Source organism: Myxine glutinosa, chromosome 10 (genome assembly GCF_964187855.1).
Source record: "Myxine glutinosa chromosome 10, kmMyxGlut1.1, whole genome shotgun sequence".
Classification (NCBI taxonomy): Eukaryota; Metazoa; Chordata; class Myxini; order Myxiniformes; family Myxinidae; genus Myxine; species Myxine glutinosa.
Genome location: NC_136270.1, coordinates 4,277,145 through 4,299,040, shown reverse-complemented (window position 1 = coordinate 4,299,040; position 21,896 = coordinate 4,277,145). Strand labels below are relative to the sequence as shown.

General features: G+C 38.0%; 1 protein-coding gene across 1 annotated transcript in view; it reads left to right on the top strand.

Moving 5' to 3' along the window:
- The first annotated feature begins 1,241 nt into the window (after window positions 1-1,241).
- Window positions 1,242-21,896, top strand: part of MKX (mohawk homeobox) — a 44,003-nt gene continuing 23,348 nt past the window's right edge. Inside the window, exons 1-2 of the mRNA XM_078786213.1 lie at window positions 1,242-1,289; window positions 14,709-14,881. Coding sequence (XP_078642339.1) covers window positions 1,242-1,289; window positions 14,709-14,881 — 221 coding nt within the window. The remainder of the gene's footprint in view (window positions 1,290-14,708; window positions 14,882-21,896) is intronic.

Here is a 21,896-nt window from a genome sequence, read left to right as displayed (position 1 = left end):
CATGCACCACTTGCGCCACGCTTGCTTCTGCCCCGCATCAGGACGAGGCGCCGCGCAGTGGCCGGAAATGGCACGGCACGCCACGATCCCTCCAGGCCCCTATGCAGATCCTCCACGATTCGTGCCCAGCTGCTCGCGACAACGTCCCAGGTATTTTGTTGCAACACTTATCTCTGAAACACGCATGGGTTTGATGTTTCAAAAAGCCTTTCGTTCTGTGTTGTTTATTGCCTTTTAAAGGATGCAGTGCATTCTCCATTTGAGATTGGGTTTGTGTCCGGACCCGACTTTAACGTCATCCTGGTGCTTCTCGAGCATCGACGTGTATGAACACTATCGCTCGGAGGACAAGTTCAGCCAGATGCTCCATTAAAATCCGTACTGATATGTACATATATATATATATATATATATATATATATATATATATATATATATATATATGTGTGTGTGTGTGTGTGTGTGTGTGTATATACATATATATATATATATATATATATATATATATATATATATATGTGTGTGTGTGTGTGTGTGTGTGTGTGTGTGTGTGTGTGTGTGTGTATATACTATATATATATATATATATATATATATATATATATATATATATATATATATATGTGTGTGTGTGTGTGTGTGTATATATATATATATGTGTGTGTGTGTGTGTGTGTGTGTGTGTATATATATATGTGTGTGTGTGTGTGTATATATATACGTATATATATGTGTGTGTGTGTGTGTGTATATATATATGTGTGTGTGTGTGTGTGTGTGTATATATATATATATATGTGAACATATATATTTATATATACATATATATTTTTATATTCATACATGTATATTTATATGTACATATATATACTTATATATACATATGTATATTTATATATGAATGAATGAATATTTATATATACATATATGTATTTATATATATATATTTAAATATACATGTTTATTTATATATACATATTTATATATACATATGTGTATTTATATATATATATATATATATATGTATATATATATATATATATATATATGTGTGTGTGTGTGTATGTGTCACTGATGGGAGCGTTAAGCACAAAAAGTTTCCAGGTGAGTGCGGGAGGGGTGATAGGGCTAAGGGGAGGTACGTGAGTGGTGAGGGCGGAGAGAGCGATGCTGCGAGTGATGTTTAAAGAACACTGTGAGAAACGTACCGGTTTGAGCCATGTTCGGTTCACCTCCTTATGATGGATTCTCGAATCGATGATTCCACGCGAGATTCTTTGGAAAACCTGGTGAGCCCATTTCGGACGCACTCACTCTTTTCCTCTCATCATCTAATCTTTCGTTACACTCTTCCACTGAGCTGCACTCTTGCCTAGGTATATAAAGAGAGGTGAGTGGTTTATTTTTTATTCAAATAACATGAACGTTCTATGCAAATGCGTTTACTATTTTCGAGTTGATTCCTACCTACACGTTACACTTTCTGTGACCTGAGGCCGGTGTTTATAATTCATTTCAGTTTTTAAAATTTTGACGTTATATAAACGGAGTATTTCACTCATTAAAGAAACGAATCGCATGGCACGGTCTCTGTGGTTAGAATTATAATATAAATGTGCTTTTATGGGGGTAGCCAGGTAGCAACGAACCTGTTTATACTGTCGACTCAGAGTATCTTTACGAATATACACAATGTGATTACATTCCCAACGTTACATTATTATTAAATAATATGTTTGTTATTTCCCCTTTACATCAACCTCACACAATATTGTTGTAATACCACCTTTACATCAATTTTACACTTTGGTTATAATACTCCTTGACATCAACTAGACAAACAAAAACATGGTTATATCACGCTAACATCTACTTTACACAATATGGTTATAATCCCACCTTTACATTAACTACACAATATGGTTATAATCCCACCTTTACATTAAATACACACAAACATAGTTACAATATCACTTTTACATAAACTTTACACAATATGGATATAATATCATCTTTACGTCAACTACACACAAAACATGGTTAAAATACCACATTTACATCAACTATACATTATATGGTTATAATATCACCTTTACATCAACTATACATAATATGGTTATAATATCACCTTTACATCAACTGTACATAATATGGTTATAATATCACCTTTACATCAACTGTACATAATATGGTTATAATATCACCCTTAAATCAACTATACATTATATGGTTATAATATCACCTTTACATCAACTGTACATAATATGGTTATAATAACACCTTTACATCAACTATACATTATATGGTTATAATATCACCATTACATCAACGATACATAATATGGTTATAATACCACCTTTAGATCAACTGTACATAATATGGTTATAATATCACGTTTACATCAACTGTACACAATGTTGTTATAATATCACCTTTACATCAACTGTACACAACATGGTTATGATGTCACCTTTACATCAACTTTACATAATATGGTTGTATTACCGCCTTTACATCAACTGTACACAACATGGTTATGATGTCACCTTTACATCAACTTTACATAATATGGTTCTATTACCGCCTTTACATCAACTGTACATAATATGGTTATAATATCACCCTTACATCAACTATACATAATATGGTTATAATACCACCTTTACATCAACTGTACATAATATGGTTATAATATCACCTTTACATCAACTGTACACAACATGGTTATGATGTCACCTTTACATCAACTTTACATAATATGGTTATATTACCGCCTTTACATCAACTGTACACAATATGGTTATGATACCACCTTTACATCATCTTTACACAATATGGTTATGATACCACCTTTACATCAACTGAACACAATATGGTTATACTATCACCTTTACATCAACTGTACACAATATGGTTATGATACGCCTTTACATCAACTGTACACAATATGGTTATGATACCACCTTTACATCAACTGTACACAATATGGTTATACTATCACCTTTACATCAACTGAACACAATATGGTTATGATACGCCTTTACATCAACTGTACACAATATGGTTGTGATACCACCTTTACATCAACTGTACACAATATGGTTATGATACCACCTTCACATCAACTGTACACAACATGGTCATGATGTCACCTTTACATCAACTTTACACAATATGGTTATGATACCACCTTTACATCAATTGTACACAATATGGTTATGATATCACCTTAACATCAACTTTACACAATATGGTTATAATACACCTTTACATCAACTGTACACAATATGGTTATGATACCACCTTTACATCATCTGTACACAATATGGTTATGATACCACCTTCACATCAACTTTACACAATATGGTTATAATCCGCCTTTACATCAACTGTACACAATATGGTTATGATACCACCTTTACATCAACTGTACACAATATGGTTATGATACCACCTTCACATCAACTTTACACAATATGGTTATAATCCGCCTTTACATCAACTGTACACAATATGTTTATAATCCGCCTTTACTTCAACTGTACACAATGTGGTTATGATATCACCTTTATATCAACTTTACACAATATGGTTATGATATCACCTTCACATCAACTGTACACAATATGGTTATGATATCACCTTTACATCAACTTTACACAATATGGTTATAATCCGCCTTTACATCAACTTTACACAATATGGTTATGATATCACCTTTACATCAACTTTACACAATATGGTTATGATATCACGTTTACATCAACTGTACACAATATGGTTATGATACCACCTTTACATCAACTTTACACAATATGGCTATGATTCCACCTTCACATCAACTGTACACCATATGGTTATGATCCCACCTTTACATAAACTTTAAACAATATGGTTATAATACGCCTTTACATCAACTGTACACAACATGGTTGTGATATCACCTTTACATCAACTGTACACAATATGGTTATGATATCACCTTTACATCAACTGAACACAATATGGGTATGATATCACATTTACATCAACTGCACACAATATGGTTGTGATATCACCTTTACATCAACTGTACACAATATGGTTATGATATCACCTTTACATCAACTGCACACAATTTGGTTGTGATATCACCTTTACATCAACTGTACACAATATGGTTATGATATCACCTTTACATCAACTGTACGCAACATGGTTATGATATCACCTTTACATCAACTGAACACAATATGGTTATGATATCACCTTTACATCAACTGAACACAATATGGTTATGATATCACGTTTACATCAACTGTACACAACATGGTTGTGATATCACCTTTACATCAACTGTACACAATATGGTTATGATATCACCTTTACATCAACTGTACACAACATGGTTGTGATATCAACTTCACATCAACTGTACACAATATGGTTATGATCCCACCTTTACATCAACTTTACACAATATGGCTATGATACCACCTTTACATCAACTGTACACAATATGGTTATGATACCACCTTTGCATCAATGTTACGCAATATGGTTATAATATCACCTTTACATCAACTTTACACAATATGGTTATGATACCACCTTCACATCAACTGTACACAATATGGTTATGATCCCACCTTTACATCAACTTTGCACAATATGGCTATGATACCACCTTTACATCAACTGTACACAATATGGTTATGATACCACCTTTGCATCAATGTTATGCAATATGGTTATAATATCACCTTTGCATCAACTTTACGCAATATGGTTATAATATCACCTTTACATCAACTTTATGCAATATGGTTATAATACCACCTTTACATCAACTGTGCACAATATGGTTGGAATACCTCCTTTATATCAACTGTACACAATATGGTTATAATACCACCTTTATATCAACTGTACACAATATGGTTATGATCCCACCTTTACATCAACTTTACACAATATGGTGATGATCCCACCTTCACATCAACTGTACACAATATGGCTATGATCCCACCTTCACATCAACTGTACACAGTATGGCTATGATCCCACCTTCACATCAACTGTACACAATATGGTTATGATACCACCTTCACATCAACTGTACACAATATGGTTATGATACCACCTTTGCATCAATGTTACGCAATATGGTTATAATATCACCTTTGCATCAACTTTACGCAATATGGTTATAATATCACCTTTACATCAACTTTATGCAATATGGTTATAATACCACCTTTACATCAACTGTACACAATATGGATGGAATACCTCCTTTATATCAACTGTACACAATATGGTTATGATATCACCTTTACATCAACTTTACACAATATGGTTATGATCCCACCTTTACATCAACTGTACACTACATGGTTATGATCCCACCTTTACATCAACTTTACACAATATGCTTATGATCCCACCTTTACATCAACTGTACACTACATGGTTATGATACCACCTTTATATCAACTGTACACAATATGGTTGGAATAACTCCTTTATACAACGGTACACAATATGGTTATAATACCGTCTTTATATCAACTGGACACAATATGGTTATAATACCACCTTTATATCAACTGTACACTACATGGTTATGATACCACCTTTACATCAACTGTACACTACATGGTTATGATACCGCCTTTATACAACTGTACACTACATGGTTATGATACCGCCTTTATATCAACTGGACACAATATGGTTATGATCCCACCTTTACATCAACTGTACACTACATGGTTATGATACCACCTTTATATCAACTGTACACAATATGGTTGGAATACCTCCTTTATACAACTGTACACAATATGGTTATAATACCGCCTTTATATCAACTGGACACAATGTATGGTTACAATATCACCTGTGCATCAGCATTATACAATGTAGTTATAATATTACCTTTATATCAACTTTACACGATATGGTTATTATACCACCTTTACATCAACTATACACAATATATGATTATAATGCCACCTTTATGTCAACATTAAACAACATGTAAACTGTGGTTATGTTTCCACCGTTGTATCAAATGTAAGCTGTGGTTATGCTTCCACCCTTATATCAAATGTAAACTGTGGTTTTGTTTCCACCCTTGTATCAAATGTAAACTGTGGATATGTTTCCACCCTTATATCAAATGTAAACTGTGGTTATGTTTCCACCCTTGTATCAAACGTAAACTGTGGTTATGTTTCCACCCTTGTATCAAATGCAAATTGTGGATATGCTTCCACCCTTATATCAAATGTAAAGTGTGGATATGTTTCCACCCTTATATCAAATGTCACCTTTGGATATGTTTCCACCCTTATATCAAATGTAAACTGTGGTTATGCTTCCACCATTGTATCAAATGTAAACTGTGGTTATGTTTCCACCCTTATATCAAATGTCACCTTTGAATATGTTTCCACCCTTATATCAAATGTAAACTGTGGTTATGCTTCCACCATTGTATCAAATGTAAACTTGGATATGTTTCCACCCTTATATCAAATGTAAACTGTGGATATGTTTCCACCTTTATATCAAATATAAACTGTGGTTATATTTCCACCCTTATATCAAATATATACTGAGGTTATGTTTCCACCCTTATATCAAATGTAAACTGTGGTTATATTTCCACCCTTATATCAAATATATACTGAGGTTATATTTCCACCCTTATATCAAATGTAAACTGTGGTTATGTTTCCACCCTTATATCAAATGTAAACTGTGGTTATATTTCCACCTTTATATCAAATATAAACTGTGGTTATATTTCCACCCTTATATCAAATATATACTGAGGTTATGTTTCCACCCTTATATCAAATATAAACTGTGGTTATATTTCCACCCTTATATCAAATATATACTGAGGTTATGTTTCCACCCTTATATCAAATATATACTGAGGTTATGTTTCCACCCTTATATCAAATGTAAACTGTGGTTATATTTCCACCCTTATATCAAATATATACTGAGGTTATGTTTCCACCCTTATATCAAATATAAACTGTGGTTATGTTTCCACCCTTATATCAAATATATACTGAGGTTATATTTCCACCCTTATATCAAATGTAAACTGTGGTTATGTTTCCACCCTTATATCAAATGTAAACTGTGGTTATATTTCCACCTTTATATCAAATATAAACTGTGGTTATATTTCCACCCTTATATCAAATATATACTGAGGTTATGTTTCCACCCTTATATCAAATATAAACTGTGGTTATATTTCCACCCTTATATCAAATATATACTGAGGTTATGTTTCCACCCTTATATCAAATATATACTGAGGTTATGTTTCCACCCTTATATCAAATATAAACTGTGGTTATATTTCCACCCTTATATCAAATATATACTGAGGTTATATTTCCACCCTTATATCAAATATATACTGAGGTTATATTTCCACCCTTATATCAAATGTAAACTGTGGATATGTTTCCACCCTTATATCAAATATATACTGAGGTTATGTTTCCACCCTTATATCAAATATATACTGTGGTTATATTTCCACCCTTATATCAAATATATACTGAGGTTATATTTCCACCCTTATATCAAATGTAAACTGTGGATATGTTTCCACCCTTATATCAAATATATACTGAGGTTATGTTTCCACCCTTATATCAAATATATACTGAGGTTATATTTCCACCCTTATATCAAATGTAAACTGTGGATATATTTCCACCCTTATATCAAATGTAAACTGTGGATATGTTTCCACCCTTATATCAAATATATACTGAGGTTATGTTTCCACCCTTATATCAAATGTAAACTGTGGTTATGCTACCCTTATATCAAATATAAACTGTGGATATGTTTGTATCATTATTATATACCTGAAGCATTATTATGTCCAAGCCGCGTATCGAGGTGCTATAATCATACACGTCTTGTTTGTCCATGGTGTTCCCTCGACCCTCCTCCATCCTCCCACATTCCTCTCCATTCCTTCTTCCATTTTTGTCACATGATTCCCATGATATTGTTTAGATGCATGACGAGACGAGCTGAAGGAACAACTTCTCAAACGAAGGCTATTTTTGAAATCGTGAAGAAATGAACAATCCATGATCTATAAAAAGGGTTATGAATGATTATTTGCTTCCTGGCTGTTTGAAACATGCCCTCACTGCGCTCGAGTTTTTTTCAGCTACTTTTTGTAAAAGTTAATTAACATTTTTCACTGCAGTTATAAAACTTTAGTCACTCATTCGTTATCATTATGTGAAGATATGTCCATCACGGACACCAATCCAGATGACTATTACGAACAGCTTAATGCATACTTTCTCTTGTGGTGCACAAAACCTCTTCCAACTCAATTCGTCATTGATTCAGTCATTAACCTAATTGTTTTTATTTATTTATTATTTTTAGAAATACAACAACAGAGTGTACATTAATTCTTTGCAATTCGATATGTATATACAGTCACGTGAAAAAGTAAGTACACCCCATGTAAAGTTTTGACTTTTTCAACATATTTCAACATGCAGCTATTTTATCTTCATTTCAACAATATTGATAGATAAAGGTGATATAATATAACAAATATCATGAAACATTTACATTTTGTCATCCATTGTATAATTTAAATAAACATAAATGCAAATTTCGCATGTGGAAAAAGTAAGTACACCCTTGGCTCTAATCGGTGGTATTGCCCCCTTTGGCAGAAACAACCTCAAGTAGGCGTTTCTTATAACTGTCTACCAGTCTCTGACATCGACTGGGAGAAATTTTTGCCCACTCCTCCATGCAGAATTCTTTCAGCTGTGTGATGTTTGAGGGGTTTCTTGCATGCACAGCTCGTTTCAAATCCCCCCACAACATCTCGATGGAATTTAGATCCGGGCTTTGACTTGGCCATTCCAGAACCCTCCATTTCTTTCTTTTCAGCCATTCCTTGGTGGATGTATTGGTATGTTTAGGGTCATTGTCATGTTGCAAGGTCCACCTTCAGTTGAGCTTCAACTTTCTGACAGATAGCCTCACATTATCGTCAAGCACCCTCTGGTACAATGAAGAATTCATCGTGGATTCTATGATGGTGTGCTGCCCAGGCCCTGATGCAGCAAAGCTGCCCCAAACCATAATATTTCCACCACCATGCTTTACAGTTGGTATCAGGTTACTGTGGCCAAATAGCTCTACCTTTGACACATCTGTCCAGAGCACATTGTTCCAGAAGTGCTGGTCTTTGCCGAGGTGTTCATTGGCAAACTTTAGTCTTGCCCTGATGTTATTTCTGGACAGCAACGGTTTCCTCCTGGCACACCTCCCATGTAGATCAAATTTGTGCAGCCTCTTTCTAATGGTAGACTCGTGCACTTTGACATCAACAGTGGCAAGAGCTACCTGTCGGTCCCATGATGACATTCTGGGGTTCTTAGAGACTTCTTTCAGCATCTTGCGGTCTGCTCTCGGGTTGAACTTGCTGGGGCGGCCTGGCCTGAACAAGTTGGCAGTTGTTTGGATTCTTCTCCACTTGTAGATTATCTTCTGGACAGTGGAATGATTGATTTCAAATTGTTTGGAGATCTTTTTAAATCCCTTCCCAGACTCGTCGGCATCTATAACCTTCTTTCTGAAGGCCTCAGAGAGCTCTTTTGATCTAGGCATGGTGACGCCGCACACTTAAACAACAAAGAGCAAACCAAACTAAATGTCTGAGGTTTAAATAAGACAGGTTCCTCCAAGATCCTCTCTAACGATGTTCGAATCATTTGCACTTGAGCTGGTGCACCTGATTCTAATTTTAGGTATTTGAACCTGTAGGGGTGTACTTACTTTTTCCACATGTGAAATTTGCATTTATGTTTATTTAAATTATACAATGGACTACAAAATGTAAATGTTTCATGACATTTGTTGTATTATATCACCTTTATCTCTCAATATTGTTGAAATGAAGATGAAATAGCTGTATGTTGAAATATGTTGAAAAAGTCAAAACTTTACATGGAGTGTACTTACTCTGTCACGTGACTGTATATACAGACTTGGCAATTCATATGGAATATATATTTTTTCTTGACTTGGGTTTACTTTCTTAACTCAGTATATCAATCTGGTGAGTTTATTTTACACTTTGGTGATTTATTTGTTAAAAGAACCATGTCACTGATTGTCTGTCGCAGCAAGAAGTCAACAACAGGATTATATCACAGGTGGCGTGGCAAAATGTACGGACAGGTGCATTTGATGATTGGCTTCACAGTCGGGTATACAAGGGTTGTTGCGTTCTGTATTAGTGGAAAACAACTGCTGCACGTCTCCAAAAGTTATTGCCGCTTCCTCTGGAGGCGGTCCGTCAACTCGACAATGCTGTTTGTCATGGAGTGGTGGCTTTACGAAATTACAGCATTAAACAGCGTGCTATTGCTCGGCAGTATGGCATCACTCAAGGTCAGGTGTCAAAGATCCTGAAACGAAATGCTCAGAGGGGTGTCCCTACTCCAATACCGAGGCCAGGACGTCCCTGCAGAACCACAAGGAGGGATGATCGCCAGCTGCACCGGTTAGTCCGCAATGGCCATACCAAGTCAGCTAATCGGCTTAGGGCTGAGAGGCAGCAACTGACAAATGTGCCTGTATCCAGAAGGCTAGTCAACCAACGACTGGTTCAAGCAGGCTATCATGCCAGGCGTCCCCTGAGAAAGCCATGCCTGACCAGACAACACCGCCAGCGCCGATTGCAGTGGGCCAGAGAGCACCGTCAATGGCAGCCAGGACACTGGAATCACGTGATCTTCAGTGACGAGTCTAGATTTCTGGTCTATCGTCAAGATGGCTGCGTCCGAGTGCGCAGACAAGTGCATGAAGCCTACAACAAAGATTGTATAGTGCCAAGAGTCCAAGCTGGAGGTGTTGGGGTGACCGTTTGGGCTGCTTTTCATGCAGGGGGCAAAACTGACCTGGTTGTTCTGAATGGAAACCTGAACCAGTTCAAGTACAGGGCCATTCTGGAACAAACATTGCTTCCATTTGCTCGTGCAGCCTTTCGAGGAAACTTTGTCTTCCAAGATGACAATGTACGGCCTCATCGTGCTCGCATGATCCAACACTTTCTTGCTGACCGTGGTGTAGAGCATGTGGAGTGGCCTGCCATGTCCCCGGATATGAATCCGATAGAGAACTTGTGGGCAGAATTAACGTGTCAAATCGACCACTTGGACCAGCAGCCGACCTCTGTGCGTGAATTGCAGCAGGCTATTGTCATTGCATGGCAAGCGATTCCTGTCCAAACCTTGGCAAATCTCGTGAACGGCATGCCTCAACGTGTACGTGCTCTCCTGAATGCTCGTGGGGGTTACACGAAGTACTGAATTGTAATTTTACTGTCAGTAATCCCAGTCGTAATTTAAGTTTTGTTTTTGTTAAAAAAATTTTTGGCTAATGTGCAAAATAAAGAGATACTTCTGGAAAACGTACAGAAGTTTAACACAGTACTGTCCATGAATTGAGTTCGATATCAGTTTACATCACTTTCAAGGATCAATTTATTTGTTTCGAAATGTCAAATGTGGTTTTTGTTTCTTTTAAAGGTCACATTAACAAAATCTAGAATAATTTCAACATAATTCCAATGAACTTTTGGTTCTAAGACATCTTGAAAAGTAAGTTCACCCCCACAAAAAAATATTCCATATTAAATGCCAAGTCTGTGTATATATATATATATACCAGGGAGGATGTATGTATGTATGTATGTGTGTATATATATATATATATATATGTATATATATATATATATATATATACATACATATATAATGGTGGTTCTTAGCTACATAAGGGAAAAACAATTTGAATTATTTTACTCCTAACCTTTAATTGTTTTGGTATTGAGGTAAAACTTCTGCCTATGAAATATTTTTTGAATACATCAAGTTTTAGGGGTGACTCATGGTTGCCAGCCACTCATTGATTGTGCCTGATAAGCATTGATTTCCTGCAATCAGGAAACCTCCTGCGATGTTCTGTCACAACTTGAAGCAGATACTGGGTTTGCTGTTCATCCCTTGTCAGGAGACGATTGTACTCCTCAATGAGAGTAACTGCATACACCACAGTACAGCTATACTGTAATTAATTAATTTAAAAACAACTTCAAAATGTGCAGTACATAGCAAGGTCATGGGTCAACTGTAATGGTCAAAATCACAAGTATTGCAGTGGAGAATAAATAATCAACTCCAAACATTTATGCGAGCCAAATATGTGAAATTATAAACTACGTGTGCAACCCCTAAATTTAGTCCAAATGGTTTAAAATGTAAACTCACCACAAGGGTTTTTTAATGCATTCAAAATTTTGTGTTAGGAGCATGACTTTTCTAATTTTCATTTTTAAGAACCACCCTAATATATATATATATATATATATATATATATATATATATATATATCGATGTGTAGTATTTACTCAAGAAGCAGAAATTTTCTGGCAAGTGATCCCTTGCTCTCAAGTGCATCTACGTTACTGTCAAGTTGTTACAAAGGCTGTGGATGTGACAAGGATCATTATTCCAATATTTGGAAGGATGTTGTGAGAAAGATTTAACTTATTTGAAAAACGAACTTTGCGATTGAAGTCGTCGTCTCTTCTGCACAAACTTTCACTTTGTTCAGCAATGACGTTTTATTGTAAAGCCAAAAAAACGGTGTGGTTTACAAAGTTTAAGGTGCTCGTCACTTAGTTTTAAAAAATCGATTTTTAAACACCTAAGTTGTCATTATTAACTTTTATCCTTGCGTAAATGTAATGTATTAATTGATTTGATCCTGGGGCAGCGTTTGCCTCAAAATGACAGTTTCTTAGCGATTCCTCCATGCGTTTACCTGCTCCGGGGAAACTCACAACGAAGGAACAAACCGGTTGTACACAAGGCGCAAGAACAGTTTGCAGTGACAGTAAACACTCTTTTTCTGCCTGACGACATGATTTTTATCCTATTTTTCATTATTCAGGCGGTGGATGTTGTTCCTTTTGTGTCTCCCTTTTTCATTGAAGTTGTATGTCCTTTCCTCGGTATGCAAAGCAGACTCAGTTGTGCAATTGTTAGTGCGTCCGCTCTGAGTCTGGGCGGTCTGTGGTTCAAACGTCGGCCGAGCCATACCAAAGTCTTTAAAATGGTACGTGCTGCTTCCTTGATTGACGCTCAGCATTTAAAGAGGATAGAGCATGGACAAACAACCGTGGATTGGTAGTATCAGTGCAGGATTTGACTTGCCTTATGGCATTCTCCTGTGTTGAAGTTTCTTGTAAGACTACATATATTATATAAATATGAAATGGTATCAAGGCTAGTTGTCCATGTCAGTGGACAGTTGGAATAAGAAGTTTTATCCACTAAAGGTTGACAACGGAATGCTGACCACGGTGTGAAATCAAAGAGAATTTGACGTTTCAGGCGTTAACCCTTCATGGAACAAGAGTTCCTTTTGTCAGAGCAGGAGACGGTTGGTCTCTCTCTTCTTCCGATGATGGGCTAATGCCCGAAACGTGAGCTTCTCCACTGTAGTCGGCATAGCATTGTCAACCTTGAGTTGAAAAAAAAGTCTTTTTTATTTAAAAAAAACTTACCGCTCAGCACATTATCGATGAGTAAATTTTTTTCCAAGCAACTTCCAATTGACTCTTTTGCCAGGAGTGAGTATTTATTCGATATTAGAGATGGTTCGCTTCTGAGCACATGGCATTATTGGAGGAAGACACACTTTGTGCCCAATGACCAGCCTCCAGGAGACGTATCAGTGTTTTGCGGTCAATTTGACAAACGATCATTCATTGGGGGAAGGAAGCTGCCTGGGTCGGATCGGAACACGAATCCGGTCAAGTTTAGTCGATTTGCCATACAAAACACCTCAGGATCTAGCTAGTACCCTCATTTGCCCAACAGAAGAGTGACCTTGTTATTATTCCATTATTAATGCTTGCAAATGTAGCAGAAGTATGTGAGAAAATAATTGGACGTAGCAACAAAGTACTTGGGTGTTAGTTCAGCATCAGGAGCTAAGTGCTCAGATGGGAATGCAAAACAAGCCAACCCTGATTAGTGGGGTATTACGAAAGAACAAGACAGTCACATTTGTCCAAAACACACCAATGTTTTTATCTATTTATTTATTTTTCATATTTCAGTAAATATAATTCATGAGTACGTATATCATCAGTGAGAGCTGGCAGGACAGCGTCGACTAGGATTGTAGACCTTGCCATAGAAACTGCTTCTGCAGAACCGACTCGCTGTGTAGAGCACGGTCCGTGATGATGATCTATCAATACAGAACGTTTTTATATTTATACAAACATTGTAATATTTTTGGCACGTCTTGCATTCCATCCGATCATTCACCTGACTCGTATATAGCATTTCATTAATCACATGCTACTAATTAATAATTAATAATTTAATCAATAATTAATATAATAATAATAAATAATATTATAATAATAATATTAATAATACAATAATTAATAATATTAATACTACAATAAGTAATAATATTAATAATCGTATTAATAATAATAATAATAATCTTATGAATACTAATAATTAATAATTAATTACATACTTCGCTGATGATGGCATTACTGTGACAGTTTTCTGTGATGATCCCTCCAAACTCTTTTCCACTTGGAATTGCAGCGCATTGCTGGGAAGCTGGAGCTGTACGGGAACAAACCTCCGGCCATGAGCACCGTCTCCGAAGGGGAACAGACCAAATTCCTGGAGCTTTCTGCGTCGGGGGTCGTGCCGGGGCAGCCTGGACTTCAACAACCGTGGTCTTTGCATCAGTCTCATCCAGAACGCATATCTGGGTAAGTTCCTTAAAAAGCATTTCCCATTCTGTGCCCTGACTCCTGAAGACTTATTTAGGAGCTCTGTGAGCTTCGACTCCATATCGGAAAACATGGATTATATGGTCACTGGAGGATGATGTTGGGTGGCAGGATGGCTTGGAGGTACGCACACTCACCTTTGAGCTGTCTCCTCTGAGTTTGAATCTCCACTTGGCTATAAACTGCCGTCCTGGTGTTTCACCATGCAAGGCAAGGCATCAATATGTGTACTTGTCGTTGGTCGACGTTAAATATCCCACGGTGCCAGGAATGACTGACCATGAAATCTGACCATGAAGAGTAGTCGAGTAATCGCCATCTCTCTGAACAAATTCCGAATTGCCACCCTGACTAATTGCTGGGAAGGCAACGGCAACCCCTTCCCCCCCACCACTCCCCCCCCCCCCCCCCCCCCGTGCATAGACCTTGCCAAGAGATGGTAAAGAGTGGGTGTTTGCAGTTTCCCCATTTGTGGATAACCAACGATTCTAGTGTGTGTTTGCAGTTTGGTATTGGTACCACGTTGATGATGCTGCCACAGTAATATATAACACTAATGCAATTGTCCATGAGATTTATTGGCGACATAAAACAGGCTGATGACCTAAAACTGTATATACTGTATAGTGTATACACTGTATATACTCTACACACTGTATATACTGTATGGGGTGTATACTGTATATACTGTATAGTATATACTGCATAGTGTATACACTGTATATACTGTATGGTGTGTATACTGTATGTACTGTACATACTGTATAGTGTATACACGGTATATACTGTATATACGGTATAGTGTATACACGGTATATACTGTATATACTGTATACTGTATATACTGTATAGTGCAGACACTGTTTCTACTGTATAGTGTATACACTGTATGTACTGTATAGTGTATACACTGTATGTACTGTATAGTGTATACACTGTATATACTGTGTCTGATATCGTGCCTAACTGTGTCGATGCACCTGCGTTAATCGACACTCGATTCCATTTGCCGTCAATGATTGCTACATAAGGCTTCGTTTTCTGTATTTGAACCATGCATTTGTATTGTATTGCACAATTTGTATTTTGTATTGCATTTGTATTGCATTTGTATTGTATTTTCTGTATTTGAACGCGATAACATTTGTATTGCACAAATGTGGAAGTGTGCGATGATTTTTCAGTAAGTCCATGGTTATAATAATATTAAAAATATATAACGGAGAGTCACTCAATGAAAACGAAAACATCTCTTTTTTTTATGCCTCCGCTGATGAAGTCGCCGAAGACATGTTTTCAAATTGTCCGTCCATCTGTCCGTCCGTGTGTCCGTGATAGACTTTCGTGACCACGATCACTTAAGAATGGCTGAAGGGATCCAATATCAACTTGGTGCAAGTTTGTATAATGATGCAAAGATGAAGTCATTAGATGTTGGGGTCAAGAGGTCAAAGGTCATAGGTCAGAGTTCCCTTAGGTAACAAGTCTGTTACCAAGCTAACTTGTGAACCAGTGATGGGATTTTGACCATGCTTGGTACAAGTATATATTATGATGAAAAGATGAATTGATGAGATTTCAGCATCAAGAGGTCAAAGGTCAAAGGTCAGAGTTTGTAATAGGTTTTCCATACCGCGATAACTTAAGGCAGAAGGGAACTAAGTCAAACTTGGTACAAGCATGTATAATGAGGTAAAGATAATCGGATTGGATTATGTGGTCAAGAGGTCAAAGGTCAGAGGTCCCCTTGGGTAAAAAAAAAAATTCTGTTGCTGCCCTAACTTGTGAACCAGTGATGGGATTTTGACCAAATTTGGTATCAATATATACATCATTATTATGCAAAATGAAATAATTAGATTTCGGTATCGAATGTCAAAGGTCAGAGGTCATGTCAGGTGAAAATGTGATACTTGAGTACAGCTGAAGGGATTTAAATCAAACTTGGTAGAAGTATTATAATGATGTAATAACGTCGGTGGAGGGATATCAGTCGCCGTCGCGACGCCGAAGAGTGCCATTGTAGTTATAATCATTGCACATTAATTGTCGTTTCGTTGTTATCCTTTAAAAAAAAAACTTTTTCCGTCAAACGAGGTTTCATTGGTCATTCCTCACGCGTACGTACCAATATGACGAGTATAATACCCACCTGAGATTCTGAGGACGACCGTCTGTTTTTCTGTCTATTTCATCAACGGTGATGACGTGGGAGTAAAAGTTCGAGATAATATCATGATCATGATGAGCGCATTGATTTTTCAGATCCCACGACATGCCGGTGCTTCTGACGCTGAGAGCCCGTGATCCGCACACGGCCTGAGGGATACAGCGTATTGGAGGGGGATAGGGGGAAGAGGGGAAGTAACAAAAATATCACAATTCGTAGATACCGAGGGATTCGGAGGTAATTAGCAGTGCTGATTTTGAGCACGCATGATGTCACAGTCACTTGAGGTGTGTAAGGTATCGGGAAGGTTTTATTTCGGGCCATGTCGACGTGCATTTGTAGAATGTGTTGTTAGCGCACTATTCGCAAATTATTATACCTCTATTTGTTAGCAACGTGAGGCAGTGTAAGGTGGGGCAAGATACCCGATTGTACACACACACACACACACACACACGTTCATGTTGTGTGTGTGTATGTGTGTGTGTGTGTGTGTGTGTGTGTGTGTGTAAGTATGTGTGTGTGATTGAATAATGAGAGTATCACAAATATGATTACAGGTGCAATTACTTGTTTTGAACGATCGAATGGACAAGTGTTCTCTCAGTGGTGTATTATTTATTGACAGTTATAATATATGTATTAATTATTACATTCCGTAACAATTTTGGAAATTATTCTATTGTTTCTTCCATCAATCACTTTATCGAAATCGATATGTTGGTCATGGCGGAGCATGAGGAAGTCGTTTACAATCGGTAATATAAAAAGGAACCTTTTTCATATCCCATGACACAAACGACTTCATTATACAACAAGTACAACAAGTACATTCAACAATTCAACAATGCTATATGAATGTAATATCATGTTATTTATTTATTATTTTCAACACCACAGTGTCATATTCCTACACCTCCCCCATCAGGCCTTGCAATAATATGTCTTTTACAATTAAATATTACAGTAAAACATTTTTGCCATTGTATGTCTCAATCTCATACAGGTGTCCCAAAAAAACCCCATAAAGAAGTGCACAATACATCCATTTTTATTCTGAATTACATGAAACTTCAGAAATTTGTGCTACATTTAGTGTGACGCAGGTGTACCAAGTATCAGAATCAGTAATTTGTAAGACTTTATTTGGCACAAGGTCGATCACGTGCTCCAAGTGTCCACCTCTGTGCGGAATGCAGATTTGAACACCACGGGCGAAGTTGTCGATTACGCGCTGACGTTCGGCAAGTGAGATGCACCTAACTTTCTCTGTGATTGCTTATCTCAGCTCTAAGATGCTTCGAAGGTTATCCTTGTCCACATTGTCTTTGAGATATCCCCAAATATATAAAAAAAATCTAGTGGGCTCAGATCAGGGGAATGTGGAGACCACTCAACGCTGAAGCGCCAGCCAATCATCATCTCACCGAAGGGGCTTGCCACCCTCTCACAGGACTCATTTGTGGTGTGAGGGGTTGCCCCATCCTGCTGAAACCATTATTCCTCAAGCTTCTCCTGCAGAAAAACTCATTCAGCATTTTAATGTAGCGCTCAGAGTTGATAGTCATGGCATCACCATCCTCGTCTTGGAACCAGAGCGCTTGGAGAATCCTCCTGAGACCTGACACTGTGAGTCCAAGTTTGTGATTGCGGCGGCGAAGCGACGTTTCTCGGACTTGCTTCCGAACAACTGTTGGACCGTCGTAACGACCTCGGGAGTTCTCAACTAACGGCGTCCAGAATGAGTTGGTCTGTCCGTTGATTTTGACTTCAGGTTGTGCACAGTTCCTTGCTATCGGAATGTCTTACATTTGAACATTCTCTCTTTGCACGGGGCAACTCTGCACTAAGTTTGCTCTTGAATATTTTTTTGAGTTTGGACGAAGGATTGCATTTCGATGTAGGATTGTACAGAAAAAAACATTTTCTTCATCTTTCCTTCAGGATCTCATCTGTCATTAACTGAAATAGAGAGAAAAAAACGTGGAAAATAAATTAATGGTAAATGAAACAGGATTTAATTGGTTTTTTTTTTGGCACGCCTGATATTTTCATTAGCACCGGGCACAATTAGGTAGGTACGCGGACGTACGTGAACAAGCATGAATTGTCAGGTGCGGGGTTGGGGGGAGGAAGTGGTTCAAGACCAAAGGGATCAGAATGATCCAGAATGATGCAGTTTTTTTGTTTTTAGCACCACACATCCGAAGGTCTTTCTTTCCTTTTTTTGAAATTACTGAGCTTTAGGGCTGGCAGAATGGCCTAGATGTATACACACACTCGCCTCCAAGTTGTGTAGCCTTGGTTTGAATTCTGACGCAGATATAAACTGCCATCCAGGTTTTTCGCAGGCAAGGTGAGTCGTCAATGTGGGTGCCCATCCCTCAGATGGACGCTAAACTGGGCGTCCCATCTGTCGGCATTAGTTGCCAGACGTTGAAGACTCCACCATGTCCTTCATGAGGACGAGGCGAGCTGTCGCCGGTACACTGAACAAATTACAAATTCCTGCCCTGACCTACAGAGGGCACTGCATCAACACCTAGCACAGCCGCACCCACAGCCAATGATGCTGCCCGGCGGTCTTGTTGCATGCAAAAGAAAAAGACTAAGCTTTAATATTCTGATGTATAACTTTGCAAGCAGTTGAGCTATAGGCGGGATTTGGTCGGGATATCAAAAGAAAGACTTGCTCTTGTTCAAAAGGTATTGCATGCAGGGTCCTTACACATATCACAATGGAATGCAGATGGGATGGCGAGCTTATTAGCCGGAATCTCACTCCTGCCTTCTCGTCCAAACCATAACTTTTCCATGATGCATCCTATTTGCCAGAGCCAGGACACCATTTTGTATTTCGGTCTGATTTTCTTTTGGACCCCTTAACTCGACATACCAGTGACTCTGCTTCTCCGTCACCCTCTCATTGATGCCTTCTCAAAATCAAATGTAAAACTTTGAAAGGAGTTTGAAAAAAGAAATTGGGCCCAAATTGATATGAATTCTGAATGTAAATTAGAAACATAATTTTTCTGTGATAATCTATTTTACTGGACATTGTTGCTATGTCTCTTGGACACGATGGCCTTCGGGGCAGTTTAGAGGTATGTATAACGCCTTAGAGATGATCCAGTCTGGATTTGATTTCCAACTCGATGATAAACTCTCATCTTGGTGCTTCGCAGGCAGAGTGTTCCAGGGATGAGTGCACCGTCTAACGGCCTTGATCGTGCTGACTGGTCTACTGGTATTTCCCGATGGATGCTAAAGTTACCAGATAAATATTTAAAGGCACAAACTAGTAGACATGACAGCCGGCCTCATACATACGTGCCTTAAATGAAAGGATGGAGTATTTTCTCTAGAATCAGGGAGAAAGTTTGCTGTCGGATCTTCTTTCCCCCAAAGTCAATTCCAAGCAGGAGAAATAAAAGACAGGTAAACCATACCTCAGAAATGTTTTACCTGGCCACATGTAATAGGGACACCGAATTTACTGTTTCGCACAACTCAAACTGTTTCGCACAAGGGAAAGGTGTATGCTGCATGTGTGAGAAGTGTTATGATTTATGGGAGCGAGACATGGGTAATGAACGTAGAACAGCAACGAAGGCTGGAAAGGGTGGAAATGCGAATGGTTCGGTGGATGTGTGGAGTATCATTGAGAGAGAGGAAGACAAATGATGAATTGCGAAAGATGATGGGAATAGAGCCTGTGATTGATGCTGTGAAGAGAAACAGGTTGAGATGTTTTGGTCATGTGTTGAGGAAGGATGAAAGTGACTGGTTGAGAAGAGTGATGGAAATGAATGTAGAAGGAAGTAGAGGACGGGGAAGACCGAGAAAGACTTGGCTAAAGATGGTGGAAGAATAAATGCGGGCAAGGGGGTTAACAAGGAGAGATGCAGAAAATAGGGCAAAATGGAGAAGATTGTCATGGGGACCGCAAGGCTAACCCCCGCTCCAGCAGGGAAAATGGCCTTAAAATGCCTGTTGTTGTTGTTGTATACTATGTGGGGCATTCTCAAAAAGTTATTGGAGTGAGAAACTGATTCCAGTTATTCAAGAAGTGACAACCTTTTATACTTTTCAATATACCAATAAAAATAATGAGTAAGGAAATACTTTTCAATATACCAATATAAATAATGAGTTAGGAAATACTTTTTCTTGCCAATTATGAAGAGAAAATGAATGAATGAATTATCGTTTTAAGGCCATGTTCCCTGCTAGAGCAGGTGTTAGCCTTGCGGCCCCATGACAATCATGGTTCCCTGTTTGAGGAAATGTTTTTATGGCCGGATGCCCTTCCTGACGCCAACACTTGGTCGCCTCTTTCGATGCGCAGGGATACAGTGTACCTATTCTAAGTCGGGGTACACAACGGGATCATTCATCCCAGCAAGCCAATGCTCAATTTGCTGACCTCAGAAAGATGACAGGCTGAATCAGCCCCCTGGCGTTAATTCAGCGATTGACCAGGATTTGAACTCACGATCCTAGGATCCCAAGCCTGCACCCTAACCACTAAGCCAACACCAGGCTCAATTATGAAGAGATTGAACAATAAAAAGTTGCTATTTTTTGGACTGTTGTATCTCGTTCCGAGAACACAGCTTGAGACATGGCTATCACCTTGATACGTTTTGCATTGCTGTGTTCATCCTGGCTTGTTCGACTTGGCTTGCTCAACTCAGCATGTTAGGCCTGGCTTGTTCGTCTCGGCGTGATCATCTCGGCATGTTCGACTCGTCGTGTTCAGCTCGGGTTGTTCGTCCTGGCTTGTTCGACTCAGCGTATTCAATTCAGCGTGTTCATCCTGGC